The following is a 24,584-nucleotide window of genomic DNA, read 5'->3' as shown; positions in this document are numbered from 1 at the left end:
TGTGATGTCTTCTTTACAGCCAAGAAACCGAGGCTGAGAGAGTTAAATGGCTGGCGCAAGAAGGTGCAGAGAAAGCCCTTCCCCAGCTATACATTGCTAAGCCCCGCCCCCTCCCAGGAAAGCTAGAGCCGGTTCCTAGGAAACACGGTTCAGCGGGCGGGCAAGAGTGCCAGGCGCAGGCGCAAGGCCGAGGCGCCGTATCTGCGGGGCTAGGGAAAGACTCGCTTGGGATTGTCGGAAGTGGCGCAGATTTTTTTCGTTTACGGAAGTGGCGTCAGCCGCTGTGGGCGAAGACCCGGAACCGGCGGCGTAGGAATCTGTGACTAGCGTCGCTGCGGGGCCCGCTTCGCCCCGAGGCTTCGCTATGAGCTGCACCATCGAGAAGATCCTGACGGACGCGAAGACGCTTTTGGAGCGGCTGCGGGAGCACGATGCTGCCGCCGAGTCCCTGGTGGATCAGTCGGCCGCCCTGCACCGGCGGGTGGCTGCAATGAGGGAGGCGGGCGCCGCGCTGCCGGACCAGGTCAGGCGGGGCCGTGCGGGCCGCTATAGGCCCAGGGGCTAGGTGGGAGCTGGAGGGCTCGGGGTGGAGTCTGTCCGCTATGACTCGGACTCCGCTCCGGGCCCTTCCGGTCCTCCGCGGTAGACTTACTTTTGTGGCGGTTGGTCTGTCTGTTTAACCAGTATCAAGAGGATGCCGCCGACCTGAAGGACATGTCCAAATACAAACCGCACATCCTGCTGTCCCAAGAGAACACGCAGATTAGAGACCTGCAGCAGGAGAACCGAGGTTGGTTTAGCCATAGCTCATTCCCCGTTTCTCTCCAAAATGCCTCGCTTTGAAAAGGATAGTTTTAGCTAGTTTATTTATCCCCATACAAGGAATCAGAATTTGGTGCACTGCCTCCGAAATTATTTTAATAAGTATCTTGTTAAATAACAGTCTTTGTAAGAAATTAGCACCAATTAATAGGTGATCCTTTTCAGTATTGTCAGGTAATTGAAACGTCTTAAGTTCAGTAAATACAATTGAAGTCTTTTTTTTAAACTCATGATTATAAAGATTATATCATATTTGACAGATATGAGTTGTTTCTAAGGACAGTACTTTCTGAAAGTTCAGTTTGATATTCTAAAGCAGTGACTTCCAATATACTTGAATTTAAATATGTGTATATTACACATATATATGCCATATGGTATCATAAATTTTCGTTGAATGGGAACCTGAGATGCTTTGATTTGTAATGCATGGACCATTGGCTAGCACAGCTTCTAAAATTATAGGCATCACTAGTCTATGTAAATACGTCGTCGAGTGTTACTGGTATCAGATGGGGTGGAGGGGCTACACTGTCTCTGATATCACTGCCAGTTTACTTCACTTGTTCTTTGATAGAGTTGTGGATTTCCTTGGAAGAACACCAGGATGCTTTGGAACTCATCATGAGCAAGTACAGGAAACAGATGCTACAATTAATGATTGCTAAAAAAGCAGTGGATGCTGAACCTGTCTTGAAAGCGCACCAATCTCATTCTTTAGTAAGAAATTTCACAATAAATATTTATTAAATTGAATTGAATCTAGAAATTGTTTTTATAAATTTCTTGCCGTCTATATAGCTTTATCAAGAAGTTTAAAGGATAAGAATAACAGGGATAATAGGATTTTTTTCCTTAAGAAAAGTTATCTTTTTTTCTTTCCATATTTATCACTTTATTGGTAATGTTTAATAATAGCCTTGATCTGAGGTCTGTGTTTCCTATGATTCTATAACACAAAAGAGTAGTGAATATGAAAAAGAATTAATAATAGAAATACTGAATTCTTCTGAACTGTGTATGTAGGTCAGAGCTCTGTGTTTACTTTACCCTGACTGATGTCAAGTGTTTCTAAGAACTTCTCTATAGTCATTCAGAAAGTTTTTTTTTTTCAAGTTCCTTCATAGTATACAGTGTTTGACCATGTGGGAGGTACTTAATCCTTATTAATGAAGGAGGGAGGAGAGAGTGAAAGAAATACAACTTCTATTCATGTACTTGAGGAATTAGTCACTTATCTGGGGAAAGCCAATAGGGGAACTTTTAAATTCATTTGACATAGAATACAATATAGTATGAGACAGAGACAGACCCCTTGAAGTACCCAGGATCAGGGGAAAAGAGTGTTAGACAGGAGAGATGGACATATAGAAATGGGAAGTTCTGACAATTGGTTGGATATGTGAGATGAGAGTGTGCTTTTTTTTTTTTTTTTTTGCGGGGCAATGGGGATTAAGTGACTTGCCCAGGGTCACACAGCTAGTAAGTGTCAAGTGTCTGAGGCCAGACTTGAACTCAGGTCCTCCTGAATCCAGGGCCGGTGCTTTATCCACTGCACCACCTAGCTGCCCCTAGAGTGCTTTTTGATTAAGTGGGATCATGTTCCTTGACTCTTCTCATAAATACTTTACCTTTTGTTTTGTTTGTTGTTCTTCCTGCAGGGCAGTGCAGAATTAATATACTTAATATCTTAACAGGAAATTGAAAGTCAGATTGATAGAATCTGTGAAATGGGAGAAGTGATGAGGAAAGCTGTTCAAGTGGATGATGACCAGTTTTGTAAGATTCAGGAAAAACTAGCTCAACTAGAGGTAAGATATTATTTTTGCTGTTGGAAAAGTGTATCATCTTTCAGTCATATGACCTCAGTGATGTTTAAGCAGATGACTCTCAAATCTCAAATCCAGCCTAAATCTCTCTCCTGAAATCTGGTCCTATGTTGCTAACTGCCTACTGAATATTTCCACAATTGTCCTGTAGGCATCTCAAACTCATTATGTCCTGCTATCTTTAACACCCCCCACCCCAAATTCATTCCTCTTCCAAACTATTCAGTTACTGTTGAGGGCACTAACTTCCTTATAGTCACTTACATTCTCCATTTTGGAGAAAATGATGACTTCCCCAAACAAATCCAGTTACTTGTCAAGTGTTGCTGATTCTCCCTTCCTCTCTTCACTCTCTCCTACCTGTCATTAATCAAGGATCCACTGAGTGCTTCCTGTGGCCAAACAATGGAGTAGCATCTCTTCCATCTGTTCCCTTTTCCCCCTACTCTGCTCTACCCTAATTGAGGACCTTATATGCTCTGATAGACTATTACAGTGGCCTCCTAACTGATACCCCTACCTCCAGATATACTTTCTCTAATCCATTCTCCACATACCCCTTATTCAAAAATATTTGATGGCTCCCTATGTCCTCTATAGAAAACATACTCTCTTTTTTGGCATTTAAAGAACTCTACAAATATCCTCCACCTATTTTTTTCAGTTTTATTTCATGTTATTTCCCTTTCCACACTCACTTTAGCTGTTCCCTGTATGTCACATTCCAACTCTTGGAATTGATCCCCTCCTATTTGGAATACATTACTTCCTTATCTTCATCTCATTGCCAGCTTCTATCAAAGCTCACACTACTACCTTCATCAGGCCTTTCCTAATCACACTTGTTATTGGCATTCTCTCTTGAAACTGCTTTGCATTTTCTTTTACAAATTCTGAATCTCTCTAGTGGAATGTTGCTTGAGGGCAGGAATTATTTCATTTTTATCTTCCATATATTAGGCACCTTAGTAGAGGTTTTGTTTAAATGAATTAAATTGAATGATTTTAAAAATAAAACATTCCCCTTCCTCCCTACAGGTCAGAACTGTACAGTTACTTTACTCTAAATGTTTCTCTGAGACCTCCTGTTATATTCATTCAACAAATATTTTCTTTTTATATATCCTACAGAATGGTCAGTGTTGGACACTTGGAAGGTATTCAGTAAATCCTTGACTAATTGCAAGAATAGAGGAATGTGAAAGAAATAAAATGTACTGTTCTTACTTTTGAGGAACTGATAATTTTAGCTTGTGAAAGCTAATACAACTTGTACTTCAGGATAAAATAGTAATATAGTATGATAGTTCGATTGAATGGAGTTATTTTTTGCAGGTAAAAAGTAAGTTTTAAAATTTGTCATCTGGACTGAACATGAAAATATCTCACCTTGGAAGTAGGAAAAGTAAAAAGAATTTAATGTTGCCTTTCTATTTAAAAAAACACACATTTTATTGATATCTTTTTAAAAAATCATCCACATTTATCAACATATTCCTTTTCCTCCCTCCCCCAAGCAGTCTTTATAACATTTTTTTAAAAGGAAAAAGTTTAGCAAAACTAACCAACTTATCAAAAAAGTCAGTCATTATATATAGTGTTCCACATTTATTGTCTCCCACCTCACTTATATGTCGGGGCCAGGATAAGTAATAATTTGACAGTATTTAGTTTTATTTGTTGTGTTGTTCTTTTTACTTAATTTTTTTAAAATTCTGTCCCTTAACAAACATTTTAACATATATAGCAGAACACAAAATGAGGCCAGTATATGAAAGGATGACCCAATTTCATACCATTTGCTTTTTTAAATGGTATATAACAAATTCCATACCAAACTTTCAAATGTGTCCTGTTTATTTGTCCTTTCTTTGGAATTTCTTTCCATTCTCAACCACTTGGTGAATCTGTTCAACTCTACATTCAAGTCCTCATATCCCCACCCCATTCCTATCACTGATCATACCTTGTTAAACTCTAACTTTATATATTGCTTCACTCTTCACATGGTACTAAGTGGAACTAGAAAAGAATCACAAAATTGTGCTAATAGTCTACTACAAACATGTTATAAATTCTCAACTGTCCCCTCTGCAGCAAGACAATCCTTTTGCCCCTCCCTAATTGATTCACTCTCCCACTTACCATCATAGCTTTTCCAAACCTTTTTATCCTTCTTCAGAATTCCCATAGTACCCTATTCCCCCTTTTCTGTGCTGAGAACCTTGTCTTATATTTCTCCAAAAATTGAGGCCATTCACCCAGAGCTCTTTCTTGCCTCCTCATATCATTCAGATGTGATCGTTCTCCTTCACATATCTCAATTGAAGAGGTGGTCCACCAAGACAAACCCCTTTATGTGTACCCTTGGTGCCATCTCATCTTCCTCAGTAAACTGCTCCCCTGATATCTCTACTTTCTAGTCTTGAATCTTTCTCTGTTTATTGGCCATACTGCTTACAGATATGTCCACAAACATTTGTATCCTTTAAAAAAAAAAACTACATTCAGTCCTACCATCCCTGCTAGCTGTCGTCTTGTATATTTCTCTTTCCTTCTGGGCTAAACTCTGAAAAAGCTATCTATAGAAGCAGAGCCAAGATGGCTGACTAGAGGAAGTATTCCAGCTGAACTCTCCTAACATTACCCTCCAGACAGTTTTAAAATAATGCAGAGAATCAAATTCTGGACTGGCATAGCCAACAAAAGATCGGAGCAAGACATTTTTCCAGCCCCAAACTACTTAGGTCAGAGGTCTGTGACACTGCAGTGGGGATGGACCATAATAGCACAGCACACAGCAGTGCCAGGTATGGGCCTTGGAGACAGCAGCAGCAGCAACAATTCTAGGCACCCTCACCATCCAGAGACAGTAAGGGGACTGGACAAATAGATTACAAGGAACCCTTTCGCATGCACTGTGCAGAGCTAGGGACTATTTGGCAGTTCCACTGCCCATTACCTACTTCTGAGCTATGGTTCAAAGGTGGAGGAGAATTTTCACTTACAAGAGTGCAGGGGCCTTGTTGCAGTTCCAAGGCAGAGAGGAACACTAGTACTTTGTATGGGCCAAATTCAGTATGGGGAGAGTTAATTGGGCAGCTCGCCATAATATTGGGGTTCAGAAAATAATGGGAGACCTCTAGATCCAGTTTCCTCTCTTCCAAATTGCCTTTTCTTTAGTTATTTCTCTCAGACTGATAAGAAAGGAGATTAACAGCCTCTTTTCCACAAACAAATCAGGTTTTATTAATGGGAACAAAATTTACAACATAAGTGAAATTAATAGAGCCAGGGACAATGAGAAAGGGGATAGAGAAAGGGAAAAATATGTCCCACTTCCCAGATGGTTAGAATCTAAATCTCTAGGGTAAAAAGGCCCCCAGCTACCTCGAATAAGCTCTGCTTCCTCAGCTACTCAGAACAGCTTGGCTTGAACAAAAACTGACTCAAACCCTAAACTTGCTTCCAGCTGGACTGGCCTATAGAGCCAGCCTCGCTTCAACTGTTGTTCAACCGTTGTTTGTGTTTAAACTCACCACCACCTGGAATCTGTAGTTCCAAGGAGAATCAGCTGTGCAGTGTCTCCTGGTTCCGTCCAAAGGTCAACCACCACCAGCTCCTCTTTCTTTCTCTGTTTCTCCCTGAGCTCTCTCTTCCCCTTTCCTGCGTCTCCCACAGGAAGGGAGGTTCTTAGCCATGCTGAGTCTTCCATTGGTTCAACATACCCCTGGGCTGTCCCCATTATAATTTGGCCAGGCCCATGTGGTGTAGGGGAACTCCTAGGTGGGGCTTAGGTACTTTATTAGATACTTTGACTCAATAAATGTTCTTTGTGTTATTCAGTCCCACCTAATATACATGACAGATCTGATCAGAGTTCCTTTTGTTTGTTCTATAATCTCATCAAGTACACACCCATCTTCTCTTAGGCTTTTCAAGATTACATCTTTTCAGTCTGACCATTATGAAGTAAAGATGGGGTCATAGAAACCCCAAATCACAATTAATTCCTTACAACTTGCTGCTGTAAGGAAAGCAGGGTCCTTCTTGGGTAAGGACCAGAATGCAGGACAGGAGAGCAGTGGAGCAGTAACCATACCCATCTGGATCACTCCACTTTAGAATCACTGAAAACTTACAAACACCTTTCCCCACCCAACTAACTGTGAAAATAACTGAACTCTTAACATGAAGCCCAAAATCAAAATATAGGCTAGAAAAATGAGCAAACAACAAAAAAAGAACCTAACCATTAAAAAAAAAACTACTATGGTGTCAGGGAAGTTCAAGGCACAAAATCAAGACAATGATATGAAAACAGCTACAAGCAAAGCCTGAAAAAAGGGACAGGGGGGTTGCAAATTGGACACAATTCCAACAAGAATTCTTATAAGAGCTAAAGAAAGATTTTTTTTTTTAATTTTTTTTATTTTTAGTAAGGCAATTGGGTTTGTGACTTGCCCAGAGTCACACAGCTATCAAGTGTTAAGTGTCTGAGGCTGGACTTGAACTCAGGTACTCCTGAATCCAGGGCTGGTGCTCTATCCACTTCGCCACCTAGCTGCCCGAGAAAGATTTTTTTAATAAGAGCAAACCCCAAAATTATTAAAAATAAATAACAGTAGAGGAAAAATTAGGAAACGAAATGAGAGCAATTCAAAAAAATTATGGAAAAAAAAAGAACAGCTTGCTAAAAGAGGCACAAAAATTACTAAAAATAACTTTAAAAAGCAGAATTAGCCAAATGAGAAGAAAGGTACAAAAGTTCACTGAAGAAAATAATTCCTTAAAAATTAGAATTGATTGAGTAGAAACTAATGACTCCATGAGATTTCAAGGAACAAAACAAAGCTGTCTACACTTCCTCTACACTTCCTCTCCTCTCATTCACTTCTAAACCCTCTGCAATCTGGCTCCAGCATTATCATTTACCTGAAACTTCACTCCAAAGTTACTGATGATCTCTTTGTTGCTAGATTTCATGGTCTTTTTTAAAATCCTCAACCTTTTTTACCTCTGTGCATCCTTTGGCATTGTCAGTCACCCTCTTCTCCTGGATACTCTTCTAGGTTTTTCTGCTTTCTCTTGGTTCTTACCTATCTGAACACTTCTCAGTTTCCTTTGCTGGATCTTCATCCACATCTTACCCTGAAACCATGGACACCCCACAAGGATCTTTCCTGGGCCTGTTTTTTTCTCCCTCTTTACTCTCATTTGGGTGATCCCATCAACTCCCATGAGTTCAAGTATCATCTATGCTGGTAATCCTCAGATGTATATCCATTGATGATGTATATGTATAATGGGAAAGAGAGGGATCTTCCAGGCTTTTATTTTCTTTTATTCCCCTCTTTAGGATCAAGAAATTTGTTTTATTTTTGACTCTTACTCTTAACTACACCCCCGCCCCCCCCACCTCGCCTTATTTCTTCCTGTTTCTGTGTATGTGTGTGTTCAATCTTCCTTTGACCCATTCAGATAAGAGGTTCATGACCATTCCTCCTTCCCCTTCATATTTATATATTCTCACGTTGTTTTTTGTCCCTCATTCTTGAAGAGGACCATGACAGATGTCATGACTTGTAATGAATTGGATTTAATTGAGGAAGGGCTGTGCAAAGTCACCAGCCTTACTCTGTCCCCTCCAAAGCCATCTGGGTCCAGTGGCAAGATACATAATCAGGATGAGTGGAGATGACCCCAGATGTTTTAAGGCAATTGGGGCTAAGTGATTATTTGCCCAGGGTCACACAGCTAATATGTGTCTGAGGTCACATTTGAACTCAGGGCCTCCCAACTTCAGGGCCAGTGTGCTATCCCCTGCACCGCCTAGCTTCCACCATAATTCTCACATATCCTAGTTATGAGAAACATCAAGTTCCACCCCTTCTTTCTACACTAATGTATTCCTTTCTTACACTTCCTTCTCTTTTTCCTCTTAGTACTCTCAGAATAGAACCAATCTGACACCAGGTTCTGTTCTTTTATCTGCCTCCCTCAATATGATAAAGGCATTATGGTACTGAAAGACACTTGTTTAATTTTCCCCCTTTCCATATTAGAATGTTGGGACTGTATCATCATACAACCCCTTCTAATTGCTCAAATAAATTTACCTTTCTAGGTTTTTCTTAACTCTCGTGTTTGTGTTTTTAAGTTCCCACTAAAGGTCTAATCTTTTCATCAGAAACATCACAAGTCCTCTATTAAAGATTCCCCTTCCCTTCACTATTAGATTATATCCAGTTTTGCAGGATAAGTTAATCTTGGTTGTAAATTCATATATTTTGCCTTTTGGAATATATTTATCTTAATTTTGGTAGCAGTTCCTAAGTCTTGTGTCTTTCTGACTGGTTCTAAATACTTCTTTCTTCTGTATGCAAGTAGTATTTCCCTTTGGTGTGAAAAATTTGGATTTTAGCTATGACATTCCCTGGGACTTCTCCTTTTGGGGTTTCTTTCAGGAGGATATATTCTTTCTGTGATTCACTCTAATAGAGTTCTAATAGAGCTGTTCAGTTTTAATTTCTGATTTCTTGAAATGAAGTATGAAAGTTTCTTTTTTTTGTTTTTAAAAAAATAATGGCTTTGATGGAGTCTGGTGATTCCTTAAATTATCTCTCCTTGATTTTTTTTCCAAGTTAGTAATTTTTGACACCTCACATTTTCATTTTCTTATATTTTTTCAGACTTTTGATTTTGTTTTGATATTTCTTGCTGAAGTTATTGATTTCTATTTGGACTATTCTAATTTTCAAGGATTCTGTTACTTGAATAAATTTACCATTTTATTTCCTAAGCTGTTTATTCTCCTTCCAGTTTTTTCCTGAAGAACTTTTGTTTAATTTTTTATATGTTTGTTACCCTAAAATCCTACCCAGGAGAGACTATATCTCCATCTACAAATAATCCTTTTGTAGCTTTCTTTGCTTTTTTCATTTCTCCAGGCTTATTCCTGAATTAGCGCTTTGTAGCAGAGCCAGACACTACCTCTGCTGGATTTTTGGTTTGAGTGGTTGGCCAGCTTTGTGTTTCTTAACTCCCTGGAACTTTGTTATGGCGGTCTATGATTCTTGCTTCTTTTGGACACAGAGACTTTTGGGTACATGCATCTGGAGCCTTTATGTGGTTGTACTGAGAATCTCTTCGTTTGCTTGTATTCATGTACCCCTTTCCTTTTGCTCACAAGTTTCTAGTTGGTTTTTGGTGCAGTTCTGAGGTAGAAGTAGTCACTATATAAATTATACTAGGATGGTAATGTTAACATAGACAAGTATAATTCAGGGTAGGAGAGAAAAGAGCAAAGGAGAGCTCAGAGAAAGAGCTCTAGGAATATTTGAAGAGGGAGAGAGAAAACTAATAATTTGTAGTGGTGATTGGTGAAAATTTCACAGAGGAGGTTGAACCTTATAGGAAATTATGGATTCTGAAAGACAGATGAGGCAATACATTTGAATTTAGAGGATGGCTTACTTATAGATATGGAAATGAAAAGGTGACACCTTTTTCAAGAAAGATAAAGTAGTTCAGTTTGGCTTGAACATTGAGCCTGAGTCTAAATAAATAACACTTTAGAATGCATAAAATCTCTTAATCACATTTTCTAAAAATAATATTTTAAAATAGAAGTTGACTGATTGCTGTTCTCAGGGCCCTTATGGCTTAATGATTCCTAGGAAGAAACTATCTATAGGAGATTTCATGGCTGACGTGAATATTTTCTACAGAGGAGCATAGTGAACTCTGTTTTCTAATTTCCTATCTTTTTTCTCTTCTTGTTTCTGTTCCTGCCAGTCAATTATATTAATAGAAAGCTCCTCTTGGCCATAGCTATTAGGCCTGTTCAGCACAAGGTGAGTTTTGATCACAGAAGGGAAGTTGCTTTGTATTCTTTTGTGCAAGAGTTTTCTTTTTGCAGTGAATGTCCAAGAATCCTAACAAACAGTCAAAGAAGCTGAACTAAATATTTCAGGGAAGGAAAGAACAGAATTGCAGAATAAGTCAATTGTTGGGTAGTCAGTTGTTGGGAAGGAGTATGCAAAAGAACTTCAAAGAGGTGCACTTTAAAAAATTCATCACTAGGGGCAGCTAGGTGGCGCAGTGGATAGAGCACCGGCCCTGGAGTCAGAAGGACCTGAGTTCAAATCCGGCCTCAGACACTTAACACTTCCTAGCTGTGTGACCTTAGGCAAGTCACTTAACCCCAATTGCCTCACTAAAAAAAAGACAAAACAAAATTCATCACTCAGGTGGCTAGAAGCAAAATGTCAATGTTGTGATACTCAGCTAGATTAACTAGAGACTACCTAATCCTTTAAATGCAATTTCTAGCAGTAGGATTAGGCTAAGACTACATCTTTTTCTCCTTTCTAAATGTGCTTGTTTAAAATTTGTAGGATAGGGGGCAGCTAGGTGGCACAGTGGATAAAGCACTGGCCCTGGATTCAGGAGTACCTGAGTTCAAATCCAGCCTCAGATACTTGACACTTACTAGCTATGTGACCCTGGACAAGTCACTTAACCCTCATTGCCCCACCCAAAAAGGAAAAAAAAAAAAAGACCAATGGTAAGGAAGTCTACCCACACCCTGACAGAGAGGTGATGCAAATAAAATTTGTAGAATACAAGTTCCATGCAGGCATTATTTAAGGATTTCTAAGTAGGCCTGTTTGTGTTTGAAAGGATATTAATCGGGGCCAGCTAGGTGGCACAGTGGATAAAGCATCAGCCTTGGATTCAGGAGGACCTGAGTTTGAATTCAGCCTCAGACACTTTACACTAAGTAGTTCTGTGATCCTGTGCAGCTCTGTGGTACACTGGGCAAAGATCACTGGGCCTGCAATCAGAAAGTCCTGAGTTCGAATAAAGCCTCTGACATTTGCTAGCTGTGTGACCCTGGGCAAGTCACTTAACCTGTCTGCCTGTTTCCTAACCTATAAACTGGAATTAATAATGGCACCTACTTTCCAGAGTTATAATAAAGAAAAAATGAGATAATATTTTTAAAGTTTTTTGCAAATGTTAAAGTGCTACCTAAATGCTAGTTATATAGCTAACTAAGAGTCACCTGGGCAGCCCCTAAGCCTGGAGTCAGGAAGACTCATCTTCCTGAGTTGAGATCCAGCCTCAAACAGTTAGAAGGTGGGGGACCCTGGGCAAGTCAGTTAACCTTATTTGCCTTAGTTTCTTCATCTGAAAAAATGAGCTGGAGAAGGAAATGGAAAACTACTCCAGTATCTTTGCCAAGAACAAAGTCAGACACAACTGAAATGCCTCAACAACAAAAATTAGCTACCTAATTGTTCCCTGAGAAGTTTGGGTTTTGGCATATTAACGCATATATTTTGTCATATAAAATAGAGATAGTCTACTAAACAGGGTATGTTATATAATTCCCTGCCTCTGCAAGGGTTTTGGGTTTTGGCCTAAACCTATTTAGAGAACACCTGTTAAAGAAATAACTTTTACCAATACAAATCAGCAGCTGTTCTATAATCTAGAGTAATAGAGAGTTATGTGGAACCCGTGAAACATTAAGTGACTTGTCCAGGGTTACATAACCCATGGCTGTCATAGGCAGACTTCAGCCCTGGTCTCAAACCTCTGACTAAAGTCAGCTGTCTCTTCTACAGCGTGGTCCTTCTTACCTTTGTCATACAGCTGTTGCTGTCATGACAGTTGCATTTTTTTTTCCTTAGAAAGGTAACAGGCTGAGTTATCCTCAGTTAGTTTAGAGAACGTTACATTTAATGGAGCATTTAAGTTCATAATAAAGCCTTGTTAATTTAGACTATTCTTTTTGAATCAGGAATAATTCTACCAGGGCTGAGCTGAAACTTATTTTTCTAAATTTACCCTTGACCTAAGAAAAGAAAATGAAATTATAGAGGCATGTCTAACCAACTGAAGAAAATTATTTTTAAGACCATTATTTCTATTCTGGTGGATACTACTTATTACAGATGAGCCACTTATTTTTTAAAGACAGACCCAATAGGAACTTTATATGTTATATCTAGAAATATTTTAACAGTTTGTTTTCAAAGTAACAAAGCTATGTTTCTGTGAAAATATTCAGTAATTTGTATTTCATTAGTATTCAGACTTTTCTACACATTTATCGTACAAAACAATATCTCATTTAACCAGCAACTCCTTTATGCAGTGTAACTTTCTAGAACAAGGAAGCCTTTGCTGATATCTGCAATTAAAGTAAAAAAGCCCTTTATCATTTTGCTACAAGTTCTGCCTTCATATTCCACTCCAATGCCAGGTCTCTAACTTATCCTGGATGCCTTCACTTGGGTGTTCTTATCACTATTTTAGAATCATTTCCAAAACCAAAGACATTGTCTTTTCTCCAAAATTATCTCCTCCTTCCATTGTCTCTATTTCTGTCAATGCCACAGTTATTCTCAAATCATTAACATTTATTGAGGGCCTATTATCTGTAGGGTGGGACTAGATCCTAATGATACAAAGAAGTATAAGATCTAGTCTCTGTCCTCAAGAAGCTTACAGTCTAGTCTAGCTTATCAAATTTTAAATTCATACTTAATTCATTAGGCCCCCGTATCTGGTCAGTCACCGGGTACAAACTTGAAAATGTCTTTTACAGGGGGCAGCTAGGTGGTGCAATGGATAAAGCACCGGCCCTGGATTCAGGAGTTCCTGAGTTCAAATCCGGCCCCAGACACTTGACACTTACTGGCTGTGTGACCCTGGGCAAGTCACTTAACCCCCATTGCCCCACAAAAAAAAAAAAAGAAAATGTCTTTTACAGCTATTCCTTTCACTCCGCCACAATGATTTAAGCAACCTTACTTCATGCTTCCTGCTGATCTTCCTGTTTTCAGTTTCTCTTCTTTCCAATCCATTCATCCATATTACTACCAGACAAAATTTTTTAAAAATCCTGCTTTTATCATATCACCTTTAGGCTTTCCATCAAGTCTAAACTCTATCCTTTCAAGGTCATCCATAATCTGACTCCACCCTTATTGTTCAAACTCATTTCCCAGTTCTTACATTAGATGCCCTACATTGTGGTCATATTGATTTCACTTAACATATGTTCATTCCTACTTGTGCCTTTATTCATGTTGATTCCTTTGCATTGAATGTCTATCCAAGTTTACCCATACTTCAAGGACCAGTTCAAATCTTTTCTTCTTTATGAAACTGTCCTTAATTAATCTAGCCTTCAACCCCATATCTAGACTTTTACCATACTTACATTTTATACCATGCATGTTTTATTTTTCAAAATAAACTTTAATATCTTTTGTTTTTACATTTTCAGCATCTCCCACTGCCCTCTCCTTACTCCTTTATAACAAAATTAACCAACATGTCAAAAATGTCTGACACCTCCATCATTCCATACTCATTGTCTTCAAATCTAAAAAGGAGGTAGTGCCTTCTCATACATTCTTTGGGGCCAAACTCCATGCATATCTTTTTAATACCATTATTCTTCCAGTAAGACCATATGACCACAAATCCTGAAATAGAACTTCAGTGATATCAAAATGGTAGTTATCCATATAACACTGGAATGCTGTATGGTAGACATAACTAAACAAAATGCACACAAAGAGCTGTGTAGAACATATCAGAGGTGTATGACTACCCAAGGAAGTAAGGTCAGGTAGCAAGAGCAGAGTCAGCTTATGTGCTCCGTTAGTCCCAGTTAAGAGGCCTGGGGGAGAAGGACAAGAGTCATGGAGAAAGAGGTTGGATGGGTTGCAATTTTCCCTACTGGAGAGGGGATCATTTTGATGAGGTCACAGATCCACTGAAATAGGTATGAAGTAGAAGGGATACAAAGACAAAAACACAACATGATCCCCATATTCGAGGAGCTCATACAGTGAGCGAGTAGTTCCTTAACAAGGTTTTTGGATTGAATTGTCGGGCCTGCTAGCAAAGGTGACTAACCAATTTCAGTTCAACTAACATCTATTAAGGATTTCTTATGAGTAGAGTTTTTATGTTAAAAAAGAGTCCCCCTCCCCCGTTCAGATCTATAAATTCACTGGTGGAAGGAAAGTTCCTCTGCCAGTTAAAATCAGAAACTGTTCTACAATTTATCCATTTAGAGAGTTGTCTGGGGACTGAGAGGTCAAGTGAATTATCCATGGTCACAAAGGTAGGATGGTTCAAAGGCAGGACTTGAACTCAGAACATCCCGACACTCTGGCCAGCCCTTCACAAGTTCACACACATGTAGTACAATAATATAATAAAACTTTCATTCAAAATACAATGAACATGTCTGTGTGTTTGTATACATAGGGACACGGATGGGGACTGGTCTATGATTTCACTGAAATAGTTAACTCCCTGGTGAGGAAACTGCCAATGCATGTTAGTACCCTTCTTGAAACTTATATTCTTAGAGAGTTTCCTAGAATACTGAGGTTGAATGACTTGCTCAAGGTCACAAGACAGTGTATGTCTGAGGCCAGATACATATAAATATATATGTACGATTATGTATATATATATAATATATATATATAATTTTTTACATTATATAAATGGGAATAACTTTTGTATCTTCTATATATTTATGCAAAGGAAAGGTACAAATAATGTTATTAACATTTATATAATTGCTGGATAGTGTGGAGGTTCTGATCAAGGGACATGAAAACTTTGATAAATCAGTTTCCAGGAAGAGAAGGGGTATGTGTCTGTGTCTGTAACACACACATTAAAGCAAGGTACATATAATGTTATTCAAGGCCACAAGCATTTGATATGGATCTGGAAAGAAAATTTCAACAGAAAAAGAGGAGAGAGGGCAGTTCAGGTATAGGGAAGTTGTAGGTAAAGGCATAGAGGTTAGAAAAGTGGGACCTGAATGAGAGTTCAGAGGCAGGCTATGAGTAGTCCAGTTTGTCTGGAGCATAAACCACAGGAAGGATAATAAAGTGAAATAATGCAGTTATATTACAAGACCATATTATGGTTTCCACATAACTTATATAAACTAAATGCTATAATGAGCAGAGAAAGGAAGAGCTGGCTGGGATGATCTGGGAGCCATCAGAGAAGAGGGAATCTGAGTAGGACCTTAAAGGATAGGTAGTTTCTCTAGGAATTGATGAGGGGATAGAATTCTAAGTGGAGAAAGCATGAATAAAAGGTAAAGAAGTGATAAAGTCAGTGTCTTTTCAGGAAACAAGTTCATAGTCTAGATTGATTAGAGTATTAGGTTCCTATTGAGTAGTTGTGTAATATAATACAGGAAAGGAAATTTGGAGCCAGGTTGTAAATCCCTTGAGTGCCATCTAAAAAAACTTTGGATTTGTGTAGTTTTGAAGAACAGTTGACCTAAAAACTGAATTAAAAGTGATAGGGGAAGGGGGCGGCTAGGTGGTGCAGTGGATAAAGCACCGGCCCTGGATTCGGGAGTTCCTGAGTTCAAATCCAGTCTCAGACACTTGACATGTTCTGGCTGTGTGACCCTGGGCAAGTCACTTAACCTCCATTGCCCTGCAAAAAAAAAAAAAAATGTGATAGGGGAAGGGGCAGCTAGGTGGCACAGTGGATAAGAGCACTGGGCCTGGAGTCAGGAGGACCTGAGTTCAAATCCAGCCTCAGATAGTTGACACTTACTAGCTGTGTGACCCTGGGCAAGTCACTTAAAAAAAGTGACAGGGGAGGGGGCAGCTAGATGGCACAGTGGATAAAGCACTGATCCTGGAGTCAGGAGGATCTGAATTCAAATCCAGCCTCAGACACTTGACACTTACTAGCTGTGTGACCCTGGGCAAGTCACTTGACCCTCTTTTCCCTGCAAAAAACAAAAGTGATAGGAGAGAGAGAAAACTACCCAAAACATAGCCACCAACGTAAATACTATAGTACAGTAGTGTCAAACTCAACTAGAAACTCTAGCATATAGCTAGCCTTTGAAAACCACAAATTAACATTATCTGTGTTGTATTTTCGTTTTGTTAAAACATTTCCCAGTGACATGTTAATCTGGTTCCCACAGCCTTGGCAGTTTTGAATTCAGGAGTTTGACACCTCTAACCATAGGGTATAGCTGTTGTTGAAAAAGATTAGTAACTGAGGCATCCATTGGTTCACAGGATTGGTTCATAAGAGATAAAAATCCAAGAAAAGGGCCAGGCCCATACTCTCAAATGTTTACATACACATGCACAAAGTTTGGGCAAGAAAGAAAACAAACTTCTAATATAAGGCAGCAGATTTGGCCTCATAGGTGTGATAAAATAATGGGATTAGATTTTCTTTTTTTTCAGGGCAGTGAGGGTTAAGTGACTTGCCCAGGGCCACACAGCTAGTAAGTGTCAAGTGTCTGAGCCTGGATTTGAACTCAGGTCCTGAATCCAGGGCCTGTGCTTTACCACTGAGCCATCTAGCTGCCCCTGGGATTAGATTTTTTTGTTTGTTTGGTTTGGTTTGGTTTGGTTTTTTTGGGTTTTTTTGCAGGGCAATGGGGGTTAAGTGACTTGCCCAGGGTCCCACAGCCAGTAAGTGTCAAGTGTCTAAGGCTGGATTTGAACTCAGATCCTCCTGACTCCAGGGCCAGTGTTTTATCCACTGTGCCATCTAGCTGCCCCCTCCCCTGCATTACTGGGATTAGATTTTAAACATCACATAGGTATTACTGAGATTTGGTCATATGAGACCCAAGACCAGAATATTATTCTGGTTATACCTTATTCAAAATCAACCATATAGATAAAAGGGGGAGAAGAAGAGGTACCTGAAGAGAAAGTAGGTAGCATTGTAGAAGAAAAGATATTTAATGTAAAAAAACTTCAGGGAACCAGGGTAAGCAAATAATGTAGAATAGGTACAAATCATGGAGACTGAAACAGAAGCATGACTGTTATCAAGAGTATGCCACATATGATGGGATACTATTGTACTATAAGAAATGACAGGCCAGGATGATTTCAGAAAAACCTGGGAAGATTTATGTGAACTGATGCAAAGTGAAGTGAGCAAAGCCAGAACATTGTACACAGCAACAGCAATATTGTAAAGATGAGCAACTAGGCAATTGTAGCTTCTCTGATCAATACAATGAACCAAGACAACTCTAAAGGACTCATGATGAAAAATGCTATCCACCTCCAGAGAGAGAACTGATGAACTATTGAATGCAGATCTAAGTATAATTTTTTCACTTTACTTTTCTTGCTTATTTTTTTCAACACTGCTAATATGGAAACATGTTTTGCATGATTTCACATTTGTAATTGATACATTACTTGCCTTCTCAGTGGGTGGAGTAGGGCATGGAAGGAGGAAGAGAATTCAGAACTGAAAATTTTTTAAAAAATTCAAGTTAAAAATAATACTTTTTTTTAAAAGAGTATATCATAGGGGCAGCTACGTGGCACAGTGGATAGAGCACTGGCCCTGGAGTCAGGAGGACCTGAGTTCAAATGTGGCCTCAGATACTTGACACTTATTAGCTGTGTGACCTTGGGCAAGTCACTTAACCCCAATTGCCTCACTTTAAAAAAAAGAGTATATCATATATATATGTATGTATGTATATCATATATATATATATATATGTTTGTGATGGAATACTCTTGTGCTATAAGAAATGACAAGAAGGATGGTTTCAGAACAAACTGAAGCCATATTAACTGATGCAAAGTAAAGTGAGCAGAACCAGGAGAACATGGTACACAATAACAGCAATATTATAAAGATGATCAACTAGGCAATCTTAGCTACTCTGATCAATACAGTGATCCAAGACAACTCTAAAGGATTCATGATGGCAAGACTTAAAAAAAATAAAAGTAAGCCACAGATAATCCTGCACAGAATAACAAAACAGATTAGTTCTGAAAACAGATAACAAGCCTAGCACAAAGGCATAATGTAGTAATGATGGCAAAACTTTAATTATCTAGATATCTACTAGAGCACTCTTTACCAAAAGTAGACCAAGTAATAATTTTTTGGCTGGCCTTAATGGTCATTTCATTGTTCAAAGGGTAGAGACATCAAGAAGAAGAAGAATTTCTATTCAGCATCTGATTCTCATCAACAGAGAAGAACTAGTTTCTGGGGTAGAACTTGTGATGTTTAAAATCTAAATTGTGGTCGCCTTAAATTAGAAGCTTCAGCACCAGTCTCTGGGCATTAAACATTTATTAAAGCATACAGGTGTTCACAAGGAGTTCAGAAAGTTAAGAAAAAACCTATCTCACATAGAGTTCCAGCCTGGTTGGGTTCTTCCTCAAGTCCTCCTCCAGGAGCCTACTTTAATCAGGAACTGTCCAGAAAGCTGACTGTGGAAGCTTTTTATAGTTCTGGAACAGAGGCAGTCCTTACACACTGCTTCAAGCTGATTGGTTGGCATCATCCAAATCATTGGTTCTGAAAGTGTTCTCAAGGTGTGATTACAATCCAGTTAACTTGAAGTAGGCTAATCAGCAGTTAATCACTCTCACTTGATTCAGTCAGTCTAGATTAATCTCCTGGTGGGTCTTTGAGTATCTGCTAAATCTCATTATTTCATCACAAACTGATAGGTCCTGGTGGAAAAGGGCTTACCACTAAATTGTAGTGTCTGTGATAGAAAAGATAGCTGGGCACAATCTAATACACACCCAAGATTTTGGCAGAGCAGATTTCAAGGGGCTCAAAGGAAGGAAAAATAGGACTTAGTGGACTAAAATTCTGTTGGCTAAGTCGAACAAGGGGAGATAGAAAACTGAAGAACAAAATTCTGAAAGTACAAAGGCAAAGATTCTAGTGAAAAAGAAAAAAAACATTGTATGCAGAGACTTGTCCATATACAGAGGATCTTAGATTCTCATATACACAAGATGAAAGGAAGGGCAGGTATCAAAGTATAAATAGAAAAGCATGGTACAAGTATAGTAAGGTCAAAAGAGCTCAGGCTGACAAGGAAATCTAGGGACAAGGGGAAAAAAGTTTTATTTTTGTTTTAAATAATTGTAGTGAGTTAAAGGGAAAAGCCCAGGGCAGATGGCTGCTCGGGGCAGTTGAGACTGATAATAAAAGAGGGGTCAGAACTTTTTAATTATATCGTAATTACTAATCCTTATTACACTTCTGTTTTCTGTACTGAAGAGAATGACCTTTGGACTGAGAAAAAGAACAAAAATGGCTAATAGAGTTTGTAGCTAGTATAAATAAGGAGTTAGAGAACACCTTGTTCTTCAGGATGAATTCAAGTCACCTAGCCCAAATGAACTACATTTCCCCCCCACCCCCCAGTTCTGAAAGAACTAGTAGGCATGATTGCTAAGTTATTGTCAGTGATATCTGAAAGATTATGGAAAATGGGTGATAGATCTGAAGCCTAGCCTTGGAGATGGGATAATGTTCCAATTTTCAATCCACTGGAGCTGTTGAGATTGCTTTGAGAGGGGGTATAGATAAAGAGGAGATGGTGACCTAGGATAATTAGCCAACATTTATTAAACACATACTTGGGGGACATCTGTGCTTAGGGAGTGGGAGATGAATGATGATCCAGTAAAGGGCACAGAAGAGAATCATTTAGTCAGTTAAGGAAGCTGGGAGAGAGCAGTGTCATAGAAGATGAAAAAGTAGGACAACTTACAGCTACTTAGGACTGTGTCATGTGAAGACCAATTGAAGGAAATGGGGACATTTACCCAGGAGAAGGAAGAGTGGGATGAAACAAGGCAACTGCCATCTAGTAATCAGAAGAGAGTTTTTAGGTGGAAGAAAGATGAGGCTCACTATTGTGTAGCTTCAGGGGGAAGATGCACAGAGTCATATTTAGGACTGACGTAAGGAGAAAATGCCATGTAATTAGAGTGCTAGTGAACTGCCTCAGAAAGTGGTGCTTTCCCCATCCATGGAGAACTTTGAGCAAAAGTCGGATAAGGGATTCGTGCCCTTTGTGTTACCATGTATTTGCTCAGTATGTATTTTGATGTGCTTGTTCCTTCTTCCCAGTAGGATGTAAGCTACTTAAGCACAGGGATGCTTCCACTTGTCTGTATCCTGCACTTAGTGTAGTGCCTCCCACATATGAATCCCTTACACGAAGTGCTTATTTAATTGAAAACCGAATTGGGGTATGGGTTGGATTTGTTGGTTCCTCCTTCTAACTTGAAGCCTGTGACTCTGTGAGATCCTAAAAAATAGATGGATCATTTCTTATTGGAAAATGCAGGGGATTGAGTCTTCATGAAAATGACCTTTGAGCTGGGCCTAGAAGAAGGTGGTAGGGTGGTGGTAGGATGGAAGTCTTGAATGCCAGGTTAAAGAGTTTAGCTAAGTAGATTTGTCTGGATGATCTTTAAGGCCCCTTCTAGCTCAGACATGTATAACTGAGGTGAAGGGAACCACCAAGAAAACATTTAGAAAGGGGGAGAAAAAGCCTAATTTTGATGTGAAATGTCAACCTTCTAATAGGAAATCTTCAGTGGAAGAAAACTGAGGTAAGCAAAGTAGGCTGTTGCCCAGAATAAGAGGCTAGAACAAGGGGTACTCTTTTAAAAAAAAATCACTTTTTAAAAATAAATGCACATATTTTCTGGCACTAAGTTTTCCATTTTCTATGGCACATAGGGATTATTTATATAATAAATCAAGTAACATTACAGTAAAAGCTCAGAGATTCTAATGGACAAAAACACACAGGGAGTGTCACTTTCTGATTTTGCCAGGGATGCACAATCCCTCAGGTCTCAAGTTTGGTCCTTGGTCAGAGCCCATTCTTTCTTCAAAATGAAAAGTTTGTATCCTTGGCCCCAAAGATTGTGTTTGGTGATATTTTCTAGGGGAACAAAAGATGAAATGTCCAAACAACTTTTTGTTTTACAGCTTGAAAACAAGGAGCTTCGGGAACTGTTGTCCATCAGTAGTGAGTCTCTCCAGGTGAGGAAGGAAGACTCAATGGAGAGTGCTTCCCAAGTCACCAAATAATGCTCACCTTTTGAACAACTGCTGGAGAGCACCCTGCAGGGAAGGGAGTTGGGAGTTATTTGCTCTTTGTGTGTTGTCTGTTCGGTGTCATCTTCCTGCCTCAGGTTGAATTTGGGGCCAGAAGTGTCAGGCGGCAGCTTGATGGCTAGTCAAAGCCTACTTCTTACAAATATTCTTCAGATACGTTGGTGAAAGTGTGACTTTCATTGAGCTGTCTCCCCACCTTTTTCCAGGAGATGACTTTTTTGCTTTTTCATTTTGGGGACCTCAGTTTATCCAAACTATGTTTCCATCTTGTTTGTTGGTGTTTTTTTTTTCATAGCTCCAACAAGTAGAACATTTCATTGTGAGCCATCATATTTACATTAAGATAGTGAAATGGAATTCCAAACAAAGAAGTATGACAACTTAGAGCTATTTGGTTTGGAACTAGATTTTGGCAATTTAGCCTGAATAATATTCTTACATAGAGCAAAACTAGCAGTTCATCTATTTGTAGTGTCATTCAATTTCTCTAATGTTTTAAAACTCTGTGGTGCTAGGAATTGGGGCTTTGTGACCTAGTGTCCTTACTCTTATTTTGAGAGTACCCATTATAGCCAATCCCAAGAAAATATACTTGAAAATTATAGTCTTATGTCAGACTTAGTAAAACTGTAATATGATTAAAACCATGTTGTTTTTTAATCTTGTATTTCATATTGTACTCAGTTCAAAGGCTTAAAGTATTTTTTTTCTAATAACTGTGTAGAGTCTGTTTTTCAACCTTGTCTGCCTAATATTTTTAACCTGTTGGAAGTCAGCCATCCAGATTTAAGACACCTTTCCACTTCCAGTTTTTAATTACTTCTTTTCTTAAATAGAATACAGGTGTGGTGCTTAAGTTCCCACCTCTCCCATGAATTGACAGGGATTTCTTTATATTCCTGCTTTGCTATTTTCACCTTGATATTTTCCCCAAAGAGTCTGGTGGAGAAAAATTCTAAATTAAAATTCCCAACTGGGGAGATTGATGATTTCTACTTCAATTCCTAACACTTATCCAGCCCATGAAAAACATACTCTTATTAGCACAACCTTTTAGTTTGATAGCATTTCTTGAGGGTCTCCTGTTGGTTTCTTAACTTGAAGATCATTTGATGGTGTTGCTTAACCTCTTTGGTTTTAAAATCAAGTTCTTCTACCATGTGTCTTGGTATTGCATGGTAATATATTTCTTGTAAATATTGTCTCATCTTCCCACCATGTAGTTGCCACCTTCCTTATCACATCTTACTCCCCAGACTACTCTTGGAAATTCAGCCCACCTGTAGGAAGCAGTATTCAAAGTGTTGAGGTTCAGAATAAGAAGTCCAACCTTCTTAAAACACTCAACATAGCTTTGTGTCGTGGAGGAACAGTACATTATCTAAAAGACCTTACTGTCAAGTGTTTTGTGATAGGTTTCTTTTGCACAGTCACAAAGAATTTTATTGCTATTATCACAGCATTTTACTTTCAGCTCCAAGATCAAAATGTCCCCCAGAAATCCAGTGTTTCTGAGTCCCAGTGATGCCAATTTATCTCTCCTGTGGATGGCATTTAGAGGGACAGGAGTATATGGTTTGAGAACTGGCTCTTGGTTATCTGAATACCATTTTTATTGAAAGTACTCCTGTCCCTTTGTGCTAAATGTGTATCTTCTCATCCAAAAGCAAATGAACTGTTAGTCCCAACTTTAATGCCTTAAAGTATGCCATTGGTGCCACTTGGAGTCATATAGATAGGTAACCCTGTTCTTTCTTTAACTGACCGTAGTCCTATTTTAATGGAGTTGTTCATTGGCATAAAGTCAAGTTACTTGTTAAGGTGTATAACATGGTGTTTACTACACTGTGATTCTCTTGTCATCTGTTTTCTACTGCTGGAGCCATTTGAAAGAGCTCTTTACATCTCAGGTTAAATAAATCTGTACAGTGAGTGGTTTTATCCTCTCTCCCCTACATAAAATAAAATAAAGGCTCGAAATGGGTTTCTGTTTCAAAGTCATTTACAGTATTTTCAGCTTTTACACATGAAAAATATTAACATGCAAGTTGGTTTTAATGTCATGGTAAGATAGAAAACATAAAGCCAGATGGAAGTGAAGGTGATGGTACCATTTGGCAACCTCCTTGTGGCTAATTCATGTTCAGATCGGAAAAATGAGGAAGCATATCTTTGTGGATAAAATTGAGGAATGTGGGCTAGATGGGGGCTCACTCTGGGCACCTGAGATCATTCTGCCACTGAAAGCTCGCTACTGCCCATGATTCTGACTCAGACTTTGTTTTGTGTTCAGTGGGAGGTTTGTTTGAAACTTGCTTAGAAAAGCTACTCCTTCTAAAAAGCCCATGTTTTAATTGCTATTCGGTTTCTTAGAAGTCCATGGTATGCCAGATTTTTTGAAATTTACCATTTATTAAGTGATTGGATAGCCATTCTCCACAAATATCCAGTCTAATAGTGTTATATTAAAAATGGATGTTACTTTCTGTAAATTTAAAAAAAAATTAAAAAAATAAATATTTTTTTCTGTGCCACCTCCCAATCTATTGCTCATCCCACATATTAACTGCCTGAAATGATCTGCATATGGAACCTCTTGAAGAAATTGACTTTTTCTAACAGGGTGTTTTTGTAAATGGAATATGTGTCTATCTTAGGAATGTACAATACTTTGACCACAGGTAGTAAACTGACACTCTTCCCATGACAAATCAATATTTACAGGAAACGAGGGCGTGTGACAATTTTGTGATGGAAGGGAGTGAAGTACTTCATTTATGATTTCATAAATGTGAGGAACTCTTTGTCTGAAGGCTCCTTCAATGATGTCGATTGGCAGCCTGGCTGAAATGTTCAATATTAGAAGGCTGTCTGAGAGGTTAAGTAATGTTCTCCATGTTCATAAAATGTGAATGTGTTAGAAGCAAGACTTCAACCCAGGTTTTCCTGACTCCAAATTTGACC

The 24,584-nt window shown here is 38.9% G+C and overlaps 1 protein-coding gene across 3 annotated transcripts; it reads left to right on the top strand.

The window, feature by feature from the left end:
- Nucleotides 1-265: 265 nt before the first annotated feature.
- On the top strand, nucleotides 266-23,604 carry SIKE1 (suppressor of IKBKE 1). Of its 3 annotated transcripts, XM_044005610.1 has the most exons (6): nucleotides 266-523; nucleotides 685-790; nucleotides 1,400-1,542; nucleotides 2,520-2,633; nucleotides 10,449-10,507; nucleotides 21,492-23,604. In XM_044005610.1, exons 1-5 carry the CDS (start codon nucleotides 365-367, stop codon nucleotides 10,482-10,484), a joined length of 558 nt encoding a protein of 185 aa, XP_043861545.1. In that variant the 5' UTR covers nucleotides 266-364; the 3' UTR covers nucleotides 10,485-10,507; nucleotides 21,492-23,604. The 3 variants fall into 3 exon arrangements, with proteins under 3 accessions (XP_043861545.1, XP_043861544.1, XP_043861542.1); XM_044005609.1 differs by lacking the exons at nucleotides 10,449-10,507; nucleotides 21,492-23,604 and adding an exon at nucleotides 3,783-3,840; XM_044005607.1 differs by lacking the exon at nucleotides 10,449-10,507 and having other exon boundaries at nucleotides 268-523.
- The last annotated feature ends 980 nt before the right edge of the window (nucleotides 23,605-24,584 follow it).

This window comes from Dromiciops gliroides, chromosome 4 (assembly GCF_019393635.1).
Source record: "Dromiciops gliroides isolate mDroGli1 chromosome 4, mDroGli1.pri, whole genome shotgun sequence".
In the NCBI taxonomy this organism is placed as follows: domain Eukaryota; kingdom Metazoa; phylum Chordata; class Mammalia; order Microbiotheria; family Microbiotheriidae; genus Dromiciops; species Dromiciops gliroides.
The sequence above is the reverse complement of the archived record's forward strand: the minus strand, read 5'-3'. Positions and strand labels throughout refer to the sequence as shown.

Coding starts and splice junctions, on each gene's coding strand:
- SIKE1 (XM_044005607.1), top strand. CDS start 365: ATGAGCTGCACCATCGAGAAGATCCTGACGGACGCGAAGACGCTTTTG. Junction 1,543..2,519: donor CGCACCAATCTCATTCTTTA/GTAAGAAATTTC, acceptor ATATCTTAACAG/GAAATTGAAAGTCAGATTGA. Junction 2,634..21,491: donor AAAAACTAGCTCAACTAGAG/GTAAGATATTAT, acceptor TTTGTTTTACAG/CTTGAAAACAAGGAGCTTCG.